The 21,082-nt window shown below is 39.6% G+C and overlaps 1 protein-coding gene across 1 annotated transcript in view; it reads left to right on the top strand.

Annotated features, from left to right (window-relative positions):
* Positions 1-21,082, top strand: part of ITGA8 (integrin subunit alpha 8) — a 173,754-nt gene that overhangs the window by 15,138 nt on the left and 137,534 nt on the right. Inside the window, exons 3-6 of the mRNA XM_046013396.1 lie at positions 6,586-6,686; positions 9,459-9,582; positions 15,907-15,968; positions 17,183-17,228. Coding sequence (XP_045869352.1) covers positions 6,586-6,686; positions 9,459-9,582; positions 15,907-15,968; positions 17,183-17,228 — 333 coding nt within the window. The remainder of the gene's footprint in view (positions 1-6,585; positions 6,687-9,458; positions 9,583-15,906; positions 15,969-17,182; positions 17,229-21,082) is intronic.

The following is a 21,082-nucleotide window of genomic DNA, read 5'->3' as shown; positions in this document are numbered from 1 at the left end:
CGCTTTTCCTGATTAAAAATGTCTGGACAGCTCCTGCAACAACTTTAAGAAAATTCCCAAGCGCCTGCCCTTAAAGTAATGACTGAAGGTATAAGGAAGCTTACTGTGTTCCAGCACGAGGTCGAGGACCTTCCTATAAATAGTTTTCAGAAATCCCCCCATTTACCAGAATGTTCTGCTGCACCTGTGTCAGTTTCAGCTCTTTCTTTCTCTCCCCCGTGGTGATCTATCTTCACTTTTTTTTTTTTTTATTTTCAGCATAACAGTATTCATTGTTTTTGCACCACACCCAGTGCTCCATACAATACGTGCCCTCCCTATCACCCACCACCTGGTTCCCCCAACTTCCCACCCCCCGCCCCTTCAAAACCTTCAGGTTGTTTTTCGGAGTCCATAGACTCTCATGGTTCACCTCCCCTTCCAATTTCCCTCAACTCCCTTCTCTCCATCTCCCCATGTCTTCCATGTTATTTGTTATGCTCCACAAATAAGTGAAACCATATGATACTTGACTCTCTCTGCTTGACTTATTTCGCTCAGCATAATCTCTTCCAGTCCCGTCCATGTTGCTACAAAAGTTGGGTATTCATCCTTTCTGATGGAGGCATAATACTCCATCATGTATATGTACCACATCTTCCTTATCCATTCGTCCGTTGAAGGGCATCTTGGTTCTTTCCACAGTTTGGCGACCGTGGCCATTGCTGCTATAAACATTGGGATACAGATGGCCTTTCTTTTCACTACATCTGTATCTTTGGGATAAATACCCAGTAGTGCAATTGCAGGGTCATAGGGAAGCTCTATTTTTAATTTCTTAAGGAATCTCCACACTGTTCTCCAAAGTGGCTGCACCAACTTGCATTCCCACCAACAGTGTAAGAGGGTTCCCCTTTCTCCACATCCTCTCCAACACATGTTGTTTCCTGTCTTGCTAATTTTTGCCATTCTAACTGGTGTAAGGTGGTATCTCAATATGGTTTTAATTTGAATCTCCCTGATGGCTAGTGATGATGAGCATTTTTTCATGTGTCTGATAGCCATTTGTATGTCTTCATTGGAGAAGTGTCTGTTCATATCTTCTGCCCATTTTTTGATATGATTATCTGTTTTGTGTGTGTTGAGTTTGAGGAATTCTTTATAGATCCTGGATATCAACCTTTTGTCTGTACTGTCATGTGCAAATATCTTCTCCCATTCCGTGGGTTGCCTCTTTGTTTTGTTGACTGTTTCCTTTGCTGTGCAGAAGCTTTTGATCTTGATGAAGTCCCAAAAGTTCATTTTCGCTTTTGTTTCCTTGGCCTTTGGAGACATATCTTGAAAGAAGTTGCTGTGGCTGATATCGAAGAGGTTACTGCCTATGTTCTCCTCTAGGATTCTGAGAGATTCCTGTCTCACGTTGAGGTCTTTTATCCATTTCGAGTTTATCTTTGTGTACGGTGTAAGAGAATGGTCGAGTTTCATTCTTCTACATATAGCTGTCCAGTTTTCCCAACACCATTTATTGAAGAGACTGTCTTTTTTCCACTGTATATTTTTTCCTGTTTTGTCGAAGATTAGTTGACCATAGAGTTGAGGGTCCATATCTGAGCTCTCTACTCTGTTGCACTGGTCTATGTGTCTGTTTTTATGCCAGTACCATGCTGTCTTGGTGATCACAGCTTTGTAGTAAAGCTTGAAATCGGATAACGTGATGCCGCCAGTTTTGTTTTTGTTTTTCAACATTCCCTTAGCAATTCAGGGTCTCTTCTGATTCCATACAAATTTTAGGATTATTTGCTCCAGCTCTTTGAAAAATACTGGTGGAATTTTGATCAGAATGGCATTAAAAGTATAGATAGCTCTAGGCAGTATAGACATTTTAACAATGTTTATTCTTCAGATCCAAGAGCATGGAATGGTCTTCCATCTTCTTGTGTCTTCTTCAGTTTCTTTCATGAGTGTTCTGTAGTTCCTCGAGTACAGATCCTTTACCTCTTCACTTCTTGTAATTCCTCCCATTTAACTAAGCTAAACAATTAGAAAAATCTGCTTGGAGCCCATATGTGCACCATATTCTACACTCCCTCATTCCCACTCTGAAATGAATATTCCCGTGAAAAATGAACCAAAAGTTAGTAGGCTTGCCACCCACTGGGATTTGTACCCTGATTGCCTAGAGACCACGCTTCCAATTTAAGAGAGGTGGCTACAAAGCCCAAAAATGTGGGACAAGCCGAATCAATTTGATTGCTGCCACCCATCTAAATTTTCCAGTTTGGCCTACAAATCTTTTGATTTTATCTTTAGGGTTTTTTTTTTCCCTAGATCATATTTTATTTTATTTTTTTACGATTTATTTTTTTAAGTAACCTCTACACTCAACATGGGGCTTGAACTCACAACCCCAAGATCAAGAGTGTTCTATCTACTGAGCCAGCCAGGGGGCCCCAGATCATATTTGAAATGAAAATGAGATCATTCTAACCGATATCCTAGACAAACTTCCAAGTAATTAGATGGGGGCTTGGTAATTCATTCAACAAACACTTATGGAGGGTATACTATGTGCCAGGCACTGTCCTAAAAGTGGAAAATACAAAGAAGCAGAGAATTCATGGTTCTGCTCATGAGATTTACATATATTCTGAAGGAGACACACCATAAGCATGCAAGCCAACAAGTAAGATCATCTCAGATAGTGCTCAACCATGTGACAAAGTGTGCCAGCAGGAATAGTAAACACAATGAGAAGCTGGCGAAAGCTGAGCATGTCCAAGGAACAGATAATCACCGTGTCGGCAACTTAACGAGCCTGGGCAGTTGGAGGAATTGATGTTGGAAAAGCAGGTAGGGGCCAGATCATGTCAGGAGTTAATCACTACAGAGGTGGAATTACAACTCTCCAAGAATAAAGATGGATAAGTTCAATAACTGGTGTTGGGACAACTGGCCTTTCATACTGAAAATAAGTAAGATATCTGGGACACATTGTGTTAAAAAAAAAAAAAATTCCAGATGGACAACAACCCCATAAACAAAGTTAAGAAAACAAGCAAAAATCAGGGGAAGATATTAGCAACATACATGTGGGGGGAAGAATCAATACCCGGAATATGTGCTGAATTCTTAGAAATCAGTAAAACAAATCACCAAACAAGAGAATGAAGAAAGATAGGGATTGGAAATTCACAGAAGAAATAGGTGTGTGGGTCATAGATAGAAAAAAGATGATCACCTTGCTAGTAATCAGGGAAATGCCAAAGAAGTAAAAAACCAAAGGGGTACCTGTCATCTGGATGGGCAAAAACTTACACACCTACAGGGACGAGAGCTGCAGGCCCCCTCTTTCGTGCAGTGCTAGAGAGCATGGGAATTGTAGCTACTCTGGTATGGCCGAGAAAGCAGATATGGTGACTCTGTGTGACCCAGCACTGTCATCTCTACTCTGGTGCCAGAGAGACATTCTTCCACATGTGTCGGTGGTGACGGGTATAAGGATGTAGTAGAAAAATGGAAAAAGCCCAGATGTTCACATGTAGGTAGAATGGATAATTAAAATAGAGATTGAGTAGGATACAATGCTGAGCAAGAATTAAAATGAATGAGCCAGGAGCGCCTGGGGGCTCAGTCGGTTAAGTGTCCGACTTTTGATTGTGGCTCAGGTCATGTTCACAGCATCATGGAATTGAGCCCCACATTGGGCTCCACCCTCCCTGAGAAGACTGCTTGGGATTCTCTCTCCCTCTCCTTTTGCTCCTCCCCTGGCTCATGCATGCTCGATCTCTCTCTAAAAGAAATAAATAGAATCTTTAAAACAAGAATGAGCTGAGTCTATCCATCTATCTGTCTATCCGCCTATCTATCAAGGGATGCTTGAGAGCTGCACGAAGAACATCACATCTGTCACCACTGATGTGCACGTGTGCTCGCAACCACCACCAGAACACAATGGCTTTCCATCTTCTCATTCAACCAGAGTCTTACTTGTAAGAACATCTGGGAAATGGACATTCCAAGGTTTCAGCCCCCTGCCGTAGAGAAGAGGGCTCCACAGGACAGAAATCTTTCTGAGTGTTTACAGATATTACCTGGGGTTGTTGTCAGTAAAGATCAGATCAAATCAAATCAAACACATTGTCCTTCCACCAGAGGTTTCTTGAGCACCATGCAACCAGATAGCATGGAGCTTTGTGTTGGGTTGTTTGGCATGGAAGAATCTTGCTCAGAAAAGGAAGGTGGGAAATTGGGAAAGTTCACTTCCATGGTCAAGCCCAAGTATATTTCGCTCATTTGAAATTTTATGAAATTATGATATTAGATTTAAAGGTAAAGAACTTACAGAATAATAATGCAGAATTTTGAAAAGGTGGTTTGTCCACTTCGAAGATCAAGGAATGGATGATAGATCAAGATTGAAGTTCATCTCTGTAAATGGAGACCGAGGACAGTAGAAGTCTCCCTTGTAGTCCTTGGATTGTGTGTGGAATTAGTGAAGTCCATTCATTTGTATTCTTGGTCCAGAAGAAATTCGTTGCTGGATGATAACCCATAGTTGACACTTCTAATCCAGTTACTATACAGTTCAACCTCAGAACAGCAGAAAAGATGCCTCAGGAGTCACAAAGGCCAAGTCACATCATTTTCTCTAGCAAAACAAGGTCAATTTGAAAGTGCCTTTTGTCTTTTCCCAGAATCCATTTCCTTCCTCCCAGCAACCTGCTTTTCTTAAGTCCTTTTGGGATCTCCTTGAAGGATATTTGAAATTTTAGAGGTGCTGGTCTTTTCATGGCTTTTTAGCATATTGGAAATTTCAAAGTCACCGTGTTGTACTTTTCCCTGTAATCAATCAAAACCACACCAACAATCTTGAGAGCTGTTACTAATTTCATTGCTGAGTACCAGAAATCACCAACAATAAATAACAAATATGTGTTTGTATGTGTGAGGTCCTTTTCAATTCTCAGACTTAGGTTGAGTCTCCAGATTTCTAAGTAAGAGATATTTGTAAAGGGTTTGGACTTTCAATTATATGGCCACATGATTTCTGTAGTGTACAGCTTCTCAGCTTATAAAGAAAGCACTTTCAGTTTAGTTTATCACATGTAATCATTATGACTTTGATCACCTGTGAAAGAGGAAAGAGGGAAGGTATTCGTGGCCTCACTTTACAGAAAAAATCAAAACTCTGGAGATTAAAAGAATTGTCCCCAATCATTCAATTAATGGTGACAAGGTTGTCTCTGAATTCTACAATCTTCTAAAGTGCCTACAAAGTGCCTATAGAAATGTTTATATTCTTACGTTTATGCTGTAATCTGTAAGATTCTCTAGTTCTTTGTTAGTTGTGTGCATTTTGAGTAAGGATTTACAGAACTTTTTTTTTTTTAATGCTCAGAAGCAACAAAAGTGTTTGTTTTTGTTTTTGTTTTTAAGATTTTGTTTATTTATTTGACAGAGAGAAATCACAAGCAGGCAGAAAGGCAAGCAGAGAGAGAGAGGAAGGGAAGCAGGCTCCCCGCTGAGCAGAGAACCCGATGTGGGGCTCGATCCCAGGACCCTGAGATCATGACCCGAGCTGAAGGCAGAGGCTTAACCCACTGAGCCACCCAGGCGCCCCAACAAAAGTGTTTTTAAGAAGGTTTTTAAGAAGGAAATTCATGATTTTCTACTAACATGTAAAATGTAAATTTTAGATTAAGATTGAGTGCATATAATTTGTAAAAGTCTGTAATCATATGTAAACTCAATTTAATGTTAATTACATGTATATTTTGGCCTCACTTAATAGGAGTTAAAAGTTCATTTTGTAATGCATTTATTACAGAGTCAAGGAAGAAAAATGAAATGCATACCAAAGCAAATACATACAAATAAATGCCTTGGTACAAATGTCTTTTGAAATTCATTAGCTATTACTGACGAAGCTCCAGTTAAAACCATGTGGTTAGAACCACGTGGGAAATACGCTGACTGGGAATCAAGAGTGAAAGAAGAGATATCTGCTTTTTATTAAGACCTGAAGTGTGCTATAATTGGGTTGAGTTTCTACCCAGATGGCCCCCCTCATTCTGACATCTGCAAAGTGTACATGAACTGCGTTGAGGTGTTATTTTCTGTGGCTGCATGGAAACATGTTACTCGGTTAAAAACCAAGACCTTGGAGTCCTTCACAATCATTCCTGCTAACTCATGCCAAGAAACTTGTGCTTCTCTGATCTGGGAGATTCCTATGTATTTCCCTATTGGAAAAGATTTGGAATTCCTTAGGGGAGTTATAAATATCTGGCCTTCAATCTTTTATAAATCAATGACAAACCTGTAGATTCAAGACTAGCAAGTCCACATCAAGTTTACAATACAGTTATCTCTGAAAACATACATTGTAAAAAAAAAATGCGTCTTGTAAGTTAAGTTATGAAATGTCATGTTCAAATGTGCATTTTCATTTGGTATTTTTCTAAATGAAAAGTCTTGGTTGGAACTATCCCTTCCATGTATGAAGATTGTTTTTCAAGTATTTTTAATGGACACGTTCATTTTTACATATTAGATCTGGCTCCCACATTTTACGAATTATTAACAATTCCATGTCGTCCTTGTCAGACAACAGAAAGATCAGAGTTAATGGAACCAAGGAACCTATAGAATTTAAATCGAATCAGTGGTTTGGAGCAACAGTGAAAGCTCACAAAGGGGAAGTTGTGGTGAGTATGATTCATGGGGATGCTTTGGAGTAATATGTATTCTGAAATGTTTTAAAGCTCATACTTATAAAAATACTTTCATGTAAGGACATGCCAGATTTTTAATGATAAATTTATCAGTGTTCTAAAAATAAAGTTAGTGCTTAAAATTAGAGAATCTACTCTAGTGTTTAAAGTTAAAAGAGATAAAGCCTGTTTTCCACATCTATGAGATATTTGTGAATATTTCAAAAACAACTAAGGAAGATAGAAAAATAAAAGCGAAACATTAAGGAGGTAAATACTTTATTGCTTAAGATTGATTTAAAGGGCTGATTACAAATTGACCAGAGAAATAGCGCTGCCATCTGGATTCTTTAAAAGTTTATCTGCTGAGGCATCATTGATCATTTTTAAAATTAAAAGAAAATTCTCTTTAAAAATATAACTACTAACTACGTGGTTCTCTGAATACATTAATACTTGTTAAAAGAAATAATCTCACTCCCAATTAGATATGATTCAACTTTAAAATGCTATGACCTTATAATTCTATACTCTTATTATTTCAAGTAATGATATATGTCTAAGTTATTGAGAAACAAAAGACCGCATTAGGCTGATCTGGAAATTTTTTTGTCGGGAGAATTTTTTAAACCATTGGCTTTCATTTCCTTACAATAATAAAGCAGTAACTTTGTTTTTAAGATTGGTTTAAATCTTCCTGAATTACGATTTAATAAGTATCTAAAGGAAAGGCCTTGCTTTATTTGGTCTGTGATTAGCCCCCCAAGGACATTTTGATATAAACAGGTAATGTATAAAATACAGATAGCCCTCTCCTGTTACAAATCCAGAATTTACAGTATGGTCTCTATAGGATTGTATTTGCACTAATATGCTTTTCACATTCTAGGATTGGTTAAAAAAATTTTTTTTAGCCTTTGGTGGTGTATGACATGGGAATTGCCTTGAAAAGCTAATTCTATCTAATAACAACTTGGGGTTTAAAAAAAATCTTTTAGGTACTGTCCATGTTGTGCATTTATCCAATACTTGTAGAAGCCCTCAGAATCACCGAAAATGAAATCATTTGCCATGTTCATAATAAAAATGGTTAATTCAGGAGCATGCTTGCATTTTCAAAATTACATGAAAGGAAATAAGATAATATTAAGTATATTTCAAGTTAATTTTTTCCTTTGAGCACAGAAGTTTAGCAGGGTAAAGAAGTAAATTCTACCCTATGTGATAATTACTAGAACTTCAAAATGCTGAAGTATCCTTTTGAATATCCAGGTGTCGTGGGTGTATGTTTAAAGTTTGGGTCACAGGCCAAATTCATCTCGTCAGTATGTTTCACATCAGGGTGAAACTGAGCAGATATAAAAAGGGTAACTTGCTAGAGCTGACAGCAGGCAAGTACTGGGAAGAAGTTTCCTGGCATTTAAGTGTGCCGTGGGAAGCTGGCAGGTGAGGTCGTTTGGCAGACTGCCAGAGGCACAGGCACAGGGGAATGCCTGCTCTGCCCACACTCCTGCTTTTCGCTGTGGGAACTTTATGCTAAACATATTAACCATATAACTTGTCCGATTACCAAGAGGGCCCTAAGATAAGGAAATGAATGAGATACACGGTTTTTAGGTATTGGCCAACACCTCACGATGCCAGAAAACTCAAGCAGTGGAAACACACTTCTTACTTGAGACTATAAGTTATTTTTACTGGAAGTAGTTACATGTTGAGCCCATTATCAAGGACATGTTTGGAATCTTGAAAAGACTTTAAAATTAGTGTCTGCCTTCATTTTTGTGGCATTGTATTAAGAGTGATATCATCAAATTAGGAGGTAGGCTAGTGGTTCTGTATTCTAGGAATCTGCAGTTCTGTGTCCTTAGAATAATGAGCACTTGAATAATCAGGATTCAAGCTAGCAAAACAGGTCAAAAGGATGCCTATATTTTCTACACAATTATTTTACTGCCTCTCTCATTCGTAACAAAATTAATATTGTTTAATTTACCTAAAGAAGATTTCATGTATTCTCTTTCATATTTGATATCCTTGCAAATACCATGCTGTTGTTAGAATCCAAGCTCCTGGAGAAGTGACAGAGTATTTTATGCAAGAATCGTGTTTTTTTTAACTGTTGTTTAAATTAATTTTTATTTTCTTGCAAATGAAAACCATTAAATGAAAAATAAAGTCAAGAACACTGTGGTAAGGGTATCCAAATGAAAGTCATTGTTTAAAAAGTTGTAGGATATACCGTGAGCGATAAACCAGGGAAATCCACAAAGCGGAGGTATACAAATTTGTCTGCCTCCTGTGATTTGAAAATAATTTCTTAACACAACAACTAGACTAAGAAAGTAACCATCCTCATTTTAAGACATCACACTGACTTATTCATTGTTTCAATGATCATTTCATTCTAGGTAGGTCCAATATTTTTTTTTAAAAGGAAAAGAAAATCCGAGTTCTTTGCCATTAGGAAATAATTACTTTTGCCAGATGATGCTTATTTAACTTAAAATCCTGTAGGGGAAAACGCATTCCTTTCTATCTGTTTAATTTGTTCTAATTCTATGGTACGTTACTGGTAAAAAACTGCCTTTGGAAGTTTCATTAACTCTGACTACTGAGGTACTTACCAGCATGCCAGAAGCCAAATAATTCACTCCCTAATTTAACGTAGTTTGTCATGAATTTAGGTACCTTAGTCAACCAACGAAATCCTATCATAGTATAAGGAAACAACGTCAAGAAAATATTGTCTTTGATGTGTCACAGGCCTGTGCTCCTTTGTATCACTGGAGAACTCTTAAACCAACACCAGAAAAGGACCCAGTTGGCACTTGCTATGTAGCAATCCAGAATTTCAGTGCGTATGCAGAATACTCTCCTTGTCGCAACAGTAAGTGATTTTATTCCTTGAAACTGTAATTTAGCTCAAGAGCCCTTCTGTCGTAGACGGGGCAGGCACTGTCAGAACACCATCGATGGGGGAAAACAGATGGGGGTAAAGGTTATGGACATCTTTTGCGATGCCTTGTTGTGACATGGGGGACAAGACACAGAATTCTGTTGATTCTCCATGTTGTAGAAAATTTCATTTAGATATTTTGCAGTAGAATTGCCTGGTTCCTTATGGTAGGCCTTAAACTCTCAGTTGCTATTCAAAACTCACATGTGATCTGAAGAATGCTGACCGCCCCCCCCCCACCACTTCACTTTTTAATGGCAGGAGTGGTCTTAGTGCACTGGGAACCAGGGGCGCTCTGACATCAGCTGTCTGTTCAGCCTGTGTTGTGTTGTTGTTGTTGTTGTTGTTGTTGTTGTTCTTCTTCTTCTTCTTCTTTCTTCTTCTTCTTCAAAGAAAGAGAGAACATGAGTGGGAGGGAGGGCAGAGGGAGAGGCAGAGAGACCCTTAAGCAGACTCCACACCCTGCACAGAGCCCAACATGGGGCTTGATCTCACAACCTTGAGATCATGGCCTGAGTGGAAATCAGGAGTTGGCGCTTAACCGACTGAACCTCCCAGGTGTCCCGCAACCTGTGTTCTTGGCAGCTGTTGCTTTCTTTGGCAGTTGTGTGCTCTGTTATCTGCATGATACATGTCTCTCCTTTAGGTGTTTAATCTCCATTTTTTAAAAAGACTGTACACTTAGAGTGTGAGACTTAGAGTGTAAGTCTCATCTGCCCCGTCTAGAGATCTTCCAGCAAGGCATCCACAGAAGCAAGCCTGTGAGCGCCATCTTTGGGGCACTGCTGTTTAATCGCTTCTTGGGGAAACACCCATGGACTTGGGACAGCATTTCCAATTGGTTGATCTACTCAGTCCTTTTGTGAATTCTTCCAGTTTTCTATTTGTTATGTCCATCATTGGGATTCGTCAGAAAGCAACCAATGGATTTTCATTCGTATTCTTGATAGTTTGCAAAACCACACCGAGGAAAGAAATGTCATTAGAAAGAACATTCTGGTAATGGATTTCAGGGAATTGATTTTTTAACAACCGAATCCCAAATTAGATTTCCAAAACTGTAAGTAAAATTTCACCATTTTGTGTGGTTGTTTTTTTAGATTCAAGATTAATTTTGGCACAGTAATGAACATGTCTCAGAAATAAAACAATGAAGATAAAGAATGGCTCAGTGATATCAGAGGGTTAATAAAGAAACCGCTGAGATTTAATCTGAAGATCATAGTGAAACAGCTAACTCAGATGGTTTTGGGGGAGGATTTTGGCAAAGAGAAGATTATGACTTCTGTTTAAAAATATTGAAATAAATTAGCCACTTCCTCACATCATGACAAATGTCACTGAATGAATAATCTGTGAAATTAAGATTTTATTTTAAGCAGCTTTAAAACAGAGTTTCCTTGTTGATAATGAGACTCGATTATGTATCTGTTCAACACAGTGAACACTAATTATTCTATATTTGGGGAATAAAGCACAAAACAAGAGAAAATAAAACCCAAACTTTAAGAAACTTACATTCTACTGGGGGAAACAGACAACAAAAATGTAAGTGTTCAGATCCAACAGTTCTACATCTGGGTATAGATTCAAAGGAAATGCAATCAGTGTCTGAAAAAGATATCTGCCCCTCCCTGGTCACAGCAACATCGCACAGATCAGGCAAGACATGGAAACAATCTAGGCACATTCGGTGGACAAATGGGTAATGAAGACATTGTATATTATGTACAGTGGAATGTTATTTAGCCATAAGAAAAAGGAAATCCTGCACAACATGGATGGATCTTGAAGGCATTATGCTAAGTGAAATAAGTCAGCCAGAGAAAGACAAATACCAAAGAAAAATACCACTTATATACAAATCCTAACAAAAGCAAAACCCCCCAAAAAACTCCAAACTCATAGATACAGAGAACAGATTGATCATTGCTCAAGGTGAGGGGTGGGGAGATGGGTCAAAGTGGTGAAGGTAGTCAAAGGGTACAAACACCCAATTATAAGATAAAGACGTGCAGGAACTGTAAAGTCCAGCAGGATAACTATAGTTAAGAAGACTGTATTATAGGGGCCCCTGGGTGACTCAGTGGTTTAAAGCCTCTGCCTTCGGCTCAGGTCATGATCTTGGGTCCTAGGATCGAGCCCTGCATCAAGCTCTCTGCTCAGCAGGGAGCCTGCTTCCCCCTCTCTCTCTGCCTGCCTCTCTGCATTCTTGTGATCTCTCTCTGTGAAATAAATAAATAAAATCTTTTTTTAAAAAAAGAATACTGTGTTGTATATTTGAAAGTTGCTAAGAGAGGGGATCTTAAAAGTTCTCATCATGAGGAAAAAATTTATAAAGATCTGTACTGATGGGTGTTAACTAGACTTACTGTAGTGATCATCTTGTAGTATATACATATAGCAAATCATGATGTTATATACCTTGGAATAATAACATGTCATATGTCTATTATATATCAACGAAAAGAATGTTTTTTAAAGAATAAATATAACATCAGATAGCGAAAAGTGCTATAAAGAAAAAATATAATAAGGCAAGCGAGTAGGGAGTGACATGGCCTGCCTGGGTAAGGAGAGGAGCTTTTCGAGACAGGACCACAGGAAGGGCTCTCTTGGCAAATGGCTGTTGGAGAGGGCAAGAGGGAGCTTCCCAGGCTTGGGCAACAACCAACAAAGGCATATTTTGAGTCATGTCCCACTCAGGGTGCTGTGTTCCTTGGTTCAGTGTGAGGCCATTTCTATTACGCTAAAGAGAAAAGTCAGGAAGAGAGATAAATAAAATCCTGGATTTACTTAGAAAACTAATGGTAAAGCTGAGATTTAACAAAGAATGTGTTTCATCAATCCTGTTCATGCCGCATTTTCATGACTTGCTAAAAAGGCTTCCCTAGCACAGTAAACTGTATAGCTGAAATGATGAGTCCATCTTTCACACTCTTCTTGCCTCGCTGATCTGGGGGGGTGATCGTTTATGTAACTTGTCACTGCCTCTTGTTCTGCCTTTTTGACCGAGTGTCTCTGTGATGAGAGCACTCAAGTCAAAACACAGCACATGGCACTTAGATATGAGTCTGAGCCTTTCTCTGAAAATAAGAATTGTAGCAGTCCCGTGTCTTGAGTGACACGGGCACATTATGATGCCAATTTACTTACTGTTTATTTTCCTAAATAAAAGAACAACTTGACGAAGGTAAATATGGAGTGGATGTGGGATTGCAGAACAGCTAAATAAATTGCCAAAAATTCTTTCAACTCTGCTACACAGCTATAGTTTTCATACTCCTCGTGGTCACTCTCTTACTACAAATACTTCTTCCTCCTTAAATTCACTCGAGGAGCGGACTTCCTGTCCTTCCCCTGGGAGTTCACAGTTCATTAACACAAAGCCAGCTTGTTCAGGAGCATATGGTCAATATCACAGAAGGAACATCAGCAATATTATTTTCAAAAGAGAATTTAAAGAACTCTCTCATGCTCATTCCATACCACAAACATACCCCACTGATAGGTTAAGTAATATGGGAACTAATCTGCCCATTCATATTCATGACATGCCTGCAGTTCTTAGGATCATTCATAATTCAGGGGAGGATTATTTACATGTGGTCTTCCAACAAACAGTAGTGAGTGATCAGCATGATTCCCTGGATTCCTGCGTTCATTCTGGGGCATAATTGTAAGGTTTACAGATGCTCCAAAGTTCCAGGAAGATAGATTCTTTCAGGTCTCATGAACGACAACTCTAAGAAAAAAAAAATCACCTCATATTCTCTTCTAACCGCTGCATCAAATAAACATTTGGAGTTGGTTATTTTCTCCATGAGTTTCAAAAAAAATGAGTATTTTCTCTTAATTTTTTCAGTTTCCTGTTTTGAAGAAAATAATTTCTAAAAATGATCATATTTCTTCCTTTTTGAATAACTTACAATATTAAAAATGAAAGGAAGACTTGCTTTTAAAATGGATTTCTAAAGAGATTTGTGCACTAGAAAAATATATTTTCAAATATACTCAAAATTACATATATATGTTTACATAATCATACCTCAGGTGTTCATATAGAAATATTTACACACATGAACCTCCAGAAAATTGATACCCAGACATCAGAAGTTATACAGATGAAACTTTAGGGAACTTTGTAGCATTAAGAACTATAAACCAGGGGTGCCTGGGTGGCTCAGTGGGTTAAAGCCTCTGTCTCGGGCTCAGGTCATGATCCCTGGGTCCTAGGATCAAGCCCCCGCATTGGGCTCTCTGCTCAGCAGGGAGCCTACTTCCCTTCCTCTCTCCCTCTGCTTGCCTGTCTGTCAAATAAATAAAATCTTTAAAAAAAAAAAGAACTATAAACCATAAAATATAGTTTAAAATATGGAAGAAATTTCATAAAAATACAGTGTAAGATGTTGTGCACTGAAAAATTGCAGAGGGTAAATCTCATGTTAAAATGTTTTTACCCACAAAAACAAACAAGGGGACACAAGAATTTTTTTTGTAGGTGATAGAAATCCTTGTTACTTTGATTTTGATGAGGTTTCATGGGTGTATGCCTATGTCCAAACTCATCAAAATGCACATATTAAAATATAGGTTTTTTTGTATATTAAGTATACCTGAATAAAGCTGAGGGGGGAAAAAAACCTTAGCTTTTAAAACCCCCCACAAGGCATTACTGGACATTAGAATTAAAAACAGATATTATCATAAAAAAATACCATGTATTCGATAGAACAGTGTATTATAATATACAGGGAGCATCTGGAGGAGAATGGATGATGACAATGCTAAAATTACCTAAGGACTAACCAAGGCAAGGGAAAAACAGAAGACATTCTAGAAACAGCTAGAAAGGCCAGATCTATCAAAAAGCTTCTGAAACAGACACACCTAGTCTATACATTTTTCCTATGATGTCCATTTCCTTTCCTGCTCTTATTTTAGTTTCCATTCAGGAATATCCTTGATAAAAAAGGAGTAATTATTTACATGTTCATACCAAGCTACATAATGATTGAGATGCCCCCCACTGACCTACATTTTGATTTTATGCTAAACGATTTAGAAGCTGTAGACCGGAGGCACCTGGGTGGCTCAGTGGGTTAAGCGTATGTTTTCAGCTCAGGTCATGATCCCAGAGTCCTGGGATCGAGCCCTTCATTTGGCTCCCTGCTTAGCCGGGAGTCTGCTTCTCCCACTCCCGCTCCCCCTGCTTATGCTCTGCCTCTCTCTCTCCCTCTCTGTCAAATTAAAAAAAAAAAAAAAAGCTGTAGACAGTACTAAACTCCTGATCCTAATGTCCTAGAAACTTTATAACAATCTCCTGCGAATCCACTGGTTGACCTGCCCATAATCTTAAAAAGAGTATGATAAAGACCTATTGGACATTCAGTTAGTGAATTCTATTGGATAGAGTGCAAAATAAGCCATTACTAGAGGGCTCTCTCTTTTGAAAACACTGATATTCCAATGCACCCATGCAATTCATTGTGACCAAAAATACAATTTCCAAATGTACCTAACTCATGATAACAGATAATAGAATAACTCAGGGGCACTTGCACGGCTCAGTGGTTTAAAGCCTCTGCCTTCAGCTCAGGTCATGATCCCAGGGTCCTGGGATCGAGCCCCGCTTCGGGCTCTCTGCTTAGCAGGGAAACTGCTTCCTCCTCTCTCTCTCACTCTGCCTGCCTCTCTGCCTACTTGTGATCTCTGTCTGTCAAATAAATAAATAAAGTCTTTTTTTTTTAAATAATTTCAAATGAATTTCCTTTTGATTATCATTAAAATTGGAATCCTTTTGGTGTCCTCAGCAGAAAGCATCTGCCCAGGTGCCCATGTTTACCTCTCTTTTTCTCAAGGGATTTCCGTAGGAATGACACGTGTGGCTTTCCACAGAACATGCAGGCAGTTCGGAACAACACTACCGCCACTTGGGCAATGCAGAACATGACTGAGAGAAGGAGAGGTTATTTCTTCAAACAAACATGAGTTGTAAAACCCAAATACAATGGCTCCCAGGGACGTTATTCCTAGTGATCTTACTACAGAATCTCGATGATATTTAGGACAAGAAAACAAATGGAAATATATTTCAGAAGTCACTCAGATTGAATTTTAAAAAATACAAAACACACATTGGTCATTTTAAATTTAGAAGTCTGTGGAGAAAACAACAGAATATCCTGAATTGGTTATTAAAATATATCTTGGAAATGATGATGTTATAACATTTCTATATTTTGATCACTCTAGGTAATGCTGATCCAGAAGGCCAGGGTTACTGCCAAGCAGGATTTAGTCTGGATTTTTATAAGGTGAATGCCTTTGGTCTTGTAGCTTCTAATATTTGTTTTATCTGTTTATTTGGTTGGTTTTTTTGTTTGTTTGTTTGTTTGACCTTCTGTCTCTCACTCCCATCTCCAGCCCCATAAACCACCACCACCAAAAGAACCTTTAAGGTATATATCTGGCCTGTTTGGGCAACTTCTACAGAAATACATATGAGGAAAAGCAACAGTCTTTCTTCCCATCTCTTGTGATAGTCGTTTTATTTTTTGTGTGTGTGATAGTCATTTTAAATGAAAAAATCTCCAAAACTCTGAGAGAGAAATGTGCTTCAAAAAAAAAAAAAAAAAACACAAGAATCAATAAATTGCTTTATCTCATAGCTATAATTCACTGATGAGATTTAACATTAGTGTCAAAATTTACACATCCTTTCACAAAATTAAAAACAGAGATGCCTAGTAAGACGAGGGGACAAAGATTTCATCGTTATGAAAGTAGTATAGAAAAAATTATTTCGCATACAAAGTTCACTGCTTTTTTTATCATTGTCCTTTTTTCCCCTCCACTGAAGTTAAGGATGGAGAGGTTGGAAGGTGGGGTTTTAAAGAGAAGGAAAAATTTGTATTTGCTAGCCTGGAGTTTTTGCTTTCTCTCCTGAGAGGGGGCGAGGGGGCTGGTTAGAGATGTATGGATAAAATAAGCATTACTGTGGCCTTGAGATAAATAGAACACGAATTTTCTTTTTGTGGCCAAAGCTCAAAAGATCATGTCTGCTAAATTACACAGCATTAAACTTGTATATATTTTGCTTACCTGAGGCAATGCCAGAGCACTGAATTTATATATCCTCAAGGGAGAGAATTCAACTTAGCTGACGGAGTCAAATGAAAATTATTTAACAGGTTAACACACTAGATAGTGGAAAGCAAGGATAGGAAATAAAATGAGCTGCATGCCTCCGATAGAAGGGCCTCATTTAAAAATTGCTTTTTTATGTCTAAGAAATTGTTAGAGCAATACCTATTCACAATGATTTTTCACTTAAAAAAAAAAAGTCTGGAGGGATGGGATGGCTGGGTGGTGGACATCAGGGAGCATAGTGATATGGTGAGTGCTGTGAATTGTGTTAAGACAGACGAATCACAGACCTGTACCCCTGAAACAAATAATACATTATATGTTAATTTTTTTTTTTAAAGTCTGTTTTCCTTTTCTAATCGTTGCTGTTTCTGTTTTGTAGAATGGAGACCTCATAGTAGGAGGACCAGGAAGCTTTTATTGGCAAGGTACGTCCCACTAGCAAAGAAGAAATGCCCATTTGTTGTCACTAACAAGGAGATGAGGCACAAGGAACAATCCAATGTTGACCTTTTATTACATTCATTTTTTTTAATCCATGTTCCTAATTCCCCAAATGATTGAGCTATCATTTCCCCTTGAACGTTGTTATATAAATGATATTTTAAGATACTGCTGCAACTTAATTCATTAATTCACCAAGTATTTACAGAGGCTGGGCCAGGCTTTGTGCTAGATGCTGGGGATACAGTGATGAGTAAAGACAGACATTGTTCCTACCCTCACAAGGTTAATACGTGGGGGAAGGTGCGGGCATTCGTCCAGCACTCATGCAAGTACAAGACACTCCGCACATGGTCCTTGCCATGAAGGACAGATATGTCATGATGGAGCCGTTAGAGTGGAGAAAGCTTCTCCCAGGATGGCCCTTGCAGATGTTTTGTCCTCTGTGCCTGAAATTACAACCTGTAGCTCTGCTTAGGGAGCCTTGAGCTATGTGCAGAACAGTATCAGCCTGCACAGGCTGATGCCTCCTAATTCTTACAAAGGTGTTACATAGGCCAGCAGCTGCCCTAAGGTCAACTAACTTGAAAGCAAACAACCCTGAAGGGAGATCTGAACTTTGCTAGGAGGTAACTAGCAAAGCGAGAAGGGACTATATGGGAAGGTTCTATAATGTGAAACTGAACAGTCAGGTGAGAGGAAGGGAAGCCAGGGTGACCAGAGTCAGGAGATCGGGAAGGAGCTGCTGAGAGGCATGGAGCAGGACCCTTGACCAGGAAGGGCTTGCAGGCCAATGTAAGCAGCTTTGTCTTTATCCTGAAAACAGTAAGAAGTCCCTAGTAGATTGCAGGAGTTTAAATAGATGGCCTTAGTACATTGTTGCTTGTCTTGAGTATAATGGGAAATGGTTGGAAGTTTTAAGCATGGGATGCTATGTTCAGATCTGTGTTTTGAAAAGATCACTCTGGCCGCTATGTGGAAAATGGATTAGAGTTGGCCAAAGTGAGGTATCAGCAAAGCCATTATAAAGTGATAAGTCTGTTATAAGTTTATAAGGTAAATTAACTACAAGGTTTAAATTAAAGATGCTTGCTACTTAGAGAGGTAATAGTACATATTGAATAGGGGAGAAATTAGGGAATTTGGAGGGAAAACAAGCCACCTAGCTAATGGGTTGGATATGTGAGGGTGAGGGAAAGAAGGGGAAGGGAGGATGCCCGGCATAACTTTCTGACTTTTGCATTCACGTGGGTATAGGTGGGTCCCACTCACTGAGATCGGGAAACCTGGAAGAGAACAGGTTTGGATATGGGTTGGAGAGGGAAGACGAAGGGTTTGCTTTTGGTTTTGTTGAATAGGAAAATGTTTGAGATGTACAAGGCTTTTCACATTAGTGTTTAGAGGTATGGGCTTGAGGTCCGAGAAGGTATCTGGCTAAAATACAAACCTCCGTCACTTGTGTATTGGTAACGAGTAAAGCCATGGGTGTGGGTGGGATGCCTACAGAGAAATGACAGAGAATATTCGCTGAATTTTGGCTGTAACGTTTAGGATAAAGACAGAGTAGGCTATGAGAGAGGTGAATAGTTGAGTGAAGTTTTTCTTTTAAAACGGAAGACCCCAGATCGTATTAAAAAGTGAATGGAAGAGAATAAATATTGGGAGTCCGAAAAAGATGCTGGAGTAGGAGGACCCTAAGCTCCCCTTGTCCCATAGATACAACTAGAAAACACTCCCATCAGTGTCAATAGCCCAGAAAACAGCCCCAAGATTGGCAGAGCAAACGCCACAACTAATGTAGAGAAGAGGCCATACTGAAGAGGGGAAGTAGGGCGAAGATGTGGTAGGGAGCTAACCAGACCCCCGGGGCTGTCCTTGGGAGGGAAGGACGCTGCAGGACCAGAGAAGGGAGGGAAATAGGCTGTCATGTCAGGGATCCCTCAGGGGGATGACAAATCCCTATTATACTGGCTTTGAAAACCAGAGGGACCGCCTTTCGTGAGTTCTTATAACCAATGGGACTTAAAACCTGGAACTTTAAAAATCAGTGAACTCGGCTCTGGGAGAACCAAACAGGCAAGAGGAAACTGAGTCCGTCTCTAAAGAGACAGCACAATAAACAGCCCCTGGGGAGATACGGCATAGAAGCTGCAGTTTGTAAAGTAACTGGGATCCACAGGAAGGAGAGCTGGCTACTCAACTCAGAGTGTGTGCTGACGGAGCAGAGACAGTTGGGGAACTTCTCCAGAAAGAAAGGAGCTGACGGATGCTATCTCCTGCCAAGACCCCCAGCATAAACACGCCACCTTGCAGCGTGGTGGTGCGGCCAACACTCACTACCAAACTTGCTAACACCATCAGCCCACCCTTGGCACTTCCGTCGATCTGTCCCCCTCCAGCCCGACCAGCCTCAGTCCCAGCTGCTGCAGGTCCCCGCCCAAAGACCAGCAAAACACTTGTTAATGCTTTGTGTCCTTCCCCCGTGCACTTTGAGGATCCACTCCTTTAACACTCTTGACCAAGGGACATCCAAAGTGTGCCACCAGCCTGGCAGTGTGCCAGCAGCCTTGACAGAGGCCAACAGCACTCCACGGTGGCTCCTGGCCTGGGGAGAGGAAAAGGTAACCACACACACCTGTCAGACTATGGCTCCAGCAGTGGGCAGACACCTGCTGTGCCCAGTGAGAGTTTCTCAGGCAACAACATGGGGAAAGGTCAGTGATGCTGCATCTCTGGCAAATGCCTGGTCTGACTCAACTCAAGCCCAAGGCGGCCCGAGACTGGCCCACTAACAGCAGAGGGACCAAACCCTGCCCACAATAGGCAAAGAGAGTCACTGTGGATGCCTGGACTGAAGGAAAAGTAGCTCAGCGATAGCAGCAGGGCACATACAACACACATAGGAGACACTTCTGAAGCGCCAGGTTCTCATGAACCGGTGACATTGCTCTGTGGAGCTCCTCTGTTTCGTAACGCCACTACTTTCAAGAGCAGGAGATGTAGCTGACTTTCCTAGTACCCACAAACAGACACAGAGACTCGGACGAAATGAGGAGACAGAGGATTATGTCCCAAGTGGAAGAACGGGACAAATAGAACAGTACGAGACCTAAGCAAAATGGAGATAAATAATATGCCCTATGGAGAATTTAAAGTAGAAACGATAAAGATACGCATGGAACTTGAGGAATGAGTGGAGGACATCAATGACCCTTATCAAAAAGATAGAAAACATAAAAAGGAGCCAGTCATAGATGAAGAACTCAATAAATGACATTAAAAATATGTGAGATAAAATAAATAATAGACTAGAGGAGGCAGAAGAACAGATCAGTGACTTGGAGGACAGAGCAATGGAAAGAAATCAAGCTGACAAGTGAGGGGAAAGTAATGGAAAATGAAAAGACTTCTGGAATTCAGTGACACCATCAAGCATAATGACTTTCACATTATAGGGATCCCAGAAGAGAAAGAAAAGGGGGCAGAAAATTTATTTGAAGAAATAATAACTGAAAATTTTCCAAATCTGGGGAAGGAAACAGAAATCCAGATCCAGGAGGTACAGGGAATCCCCAGTAAAATCAATGGAAGGAGGTGCACACCAAGATGCATAAGTTATTAAAATGGCAAAAAATAACATATCAATAGGATTTATTCACAGAACTAGGACAAACAATCCTAAAATTTGTACAGAACCACAAAAGACCCTGATTAGCCAAAGCAATCTTTAAAAAGAAAAGCAAAACAAAGGTATCACAATTCCAGATTTCAAGTTATACTACAAAACTGTAGCAATCAAAAGAGTATGGTACAGACACAAAAACAGACACATAGGCCA

This window comes from Meles meles, chromosome 7 (assembly GCF_922984935.1).
Source record: "Meles meles chromosome 7, mMelMel3.1 paternal haplotype, whole genome shotgun sequence".
Taxonomy (NCBI): domain Eukaryota; kingdom Metazoa; phylum Chordata; class Mammalia; order Carnivora; family Mustelidae; genus Meles; species Meles meles.
This window is presented reverse-complemented; position numbering and strand designations above follow the sequence as displayed.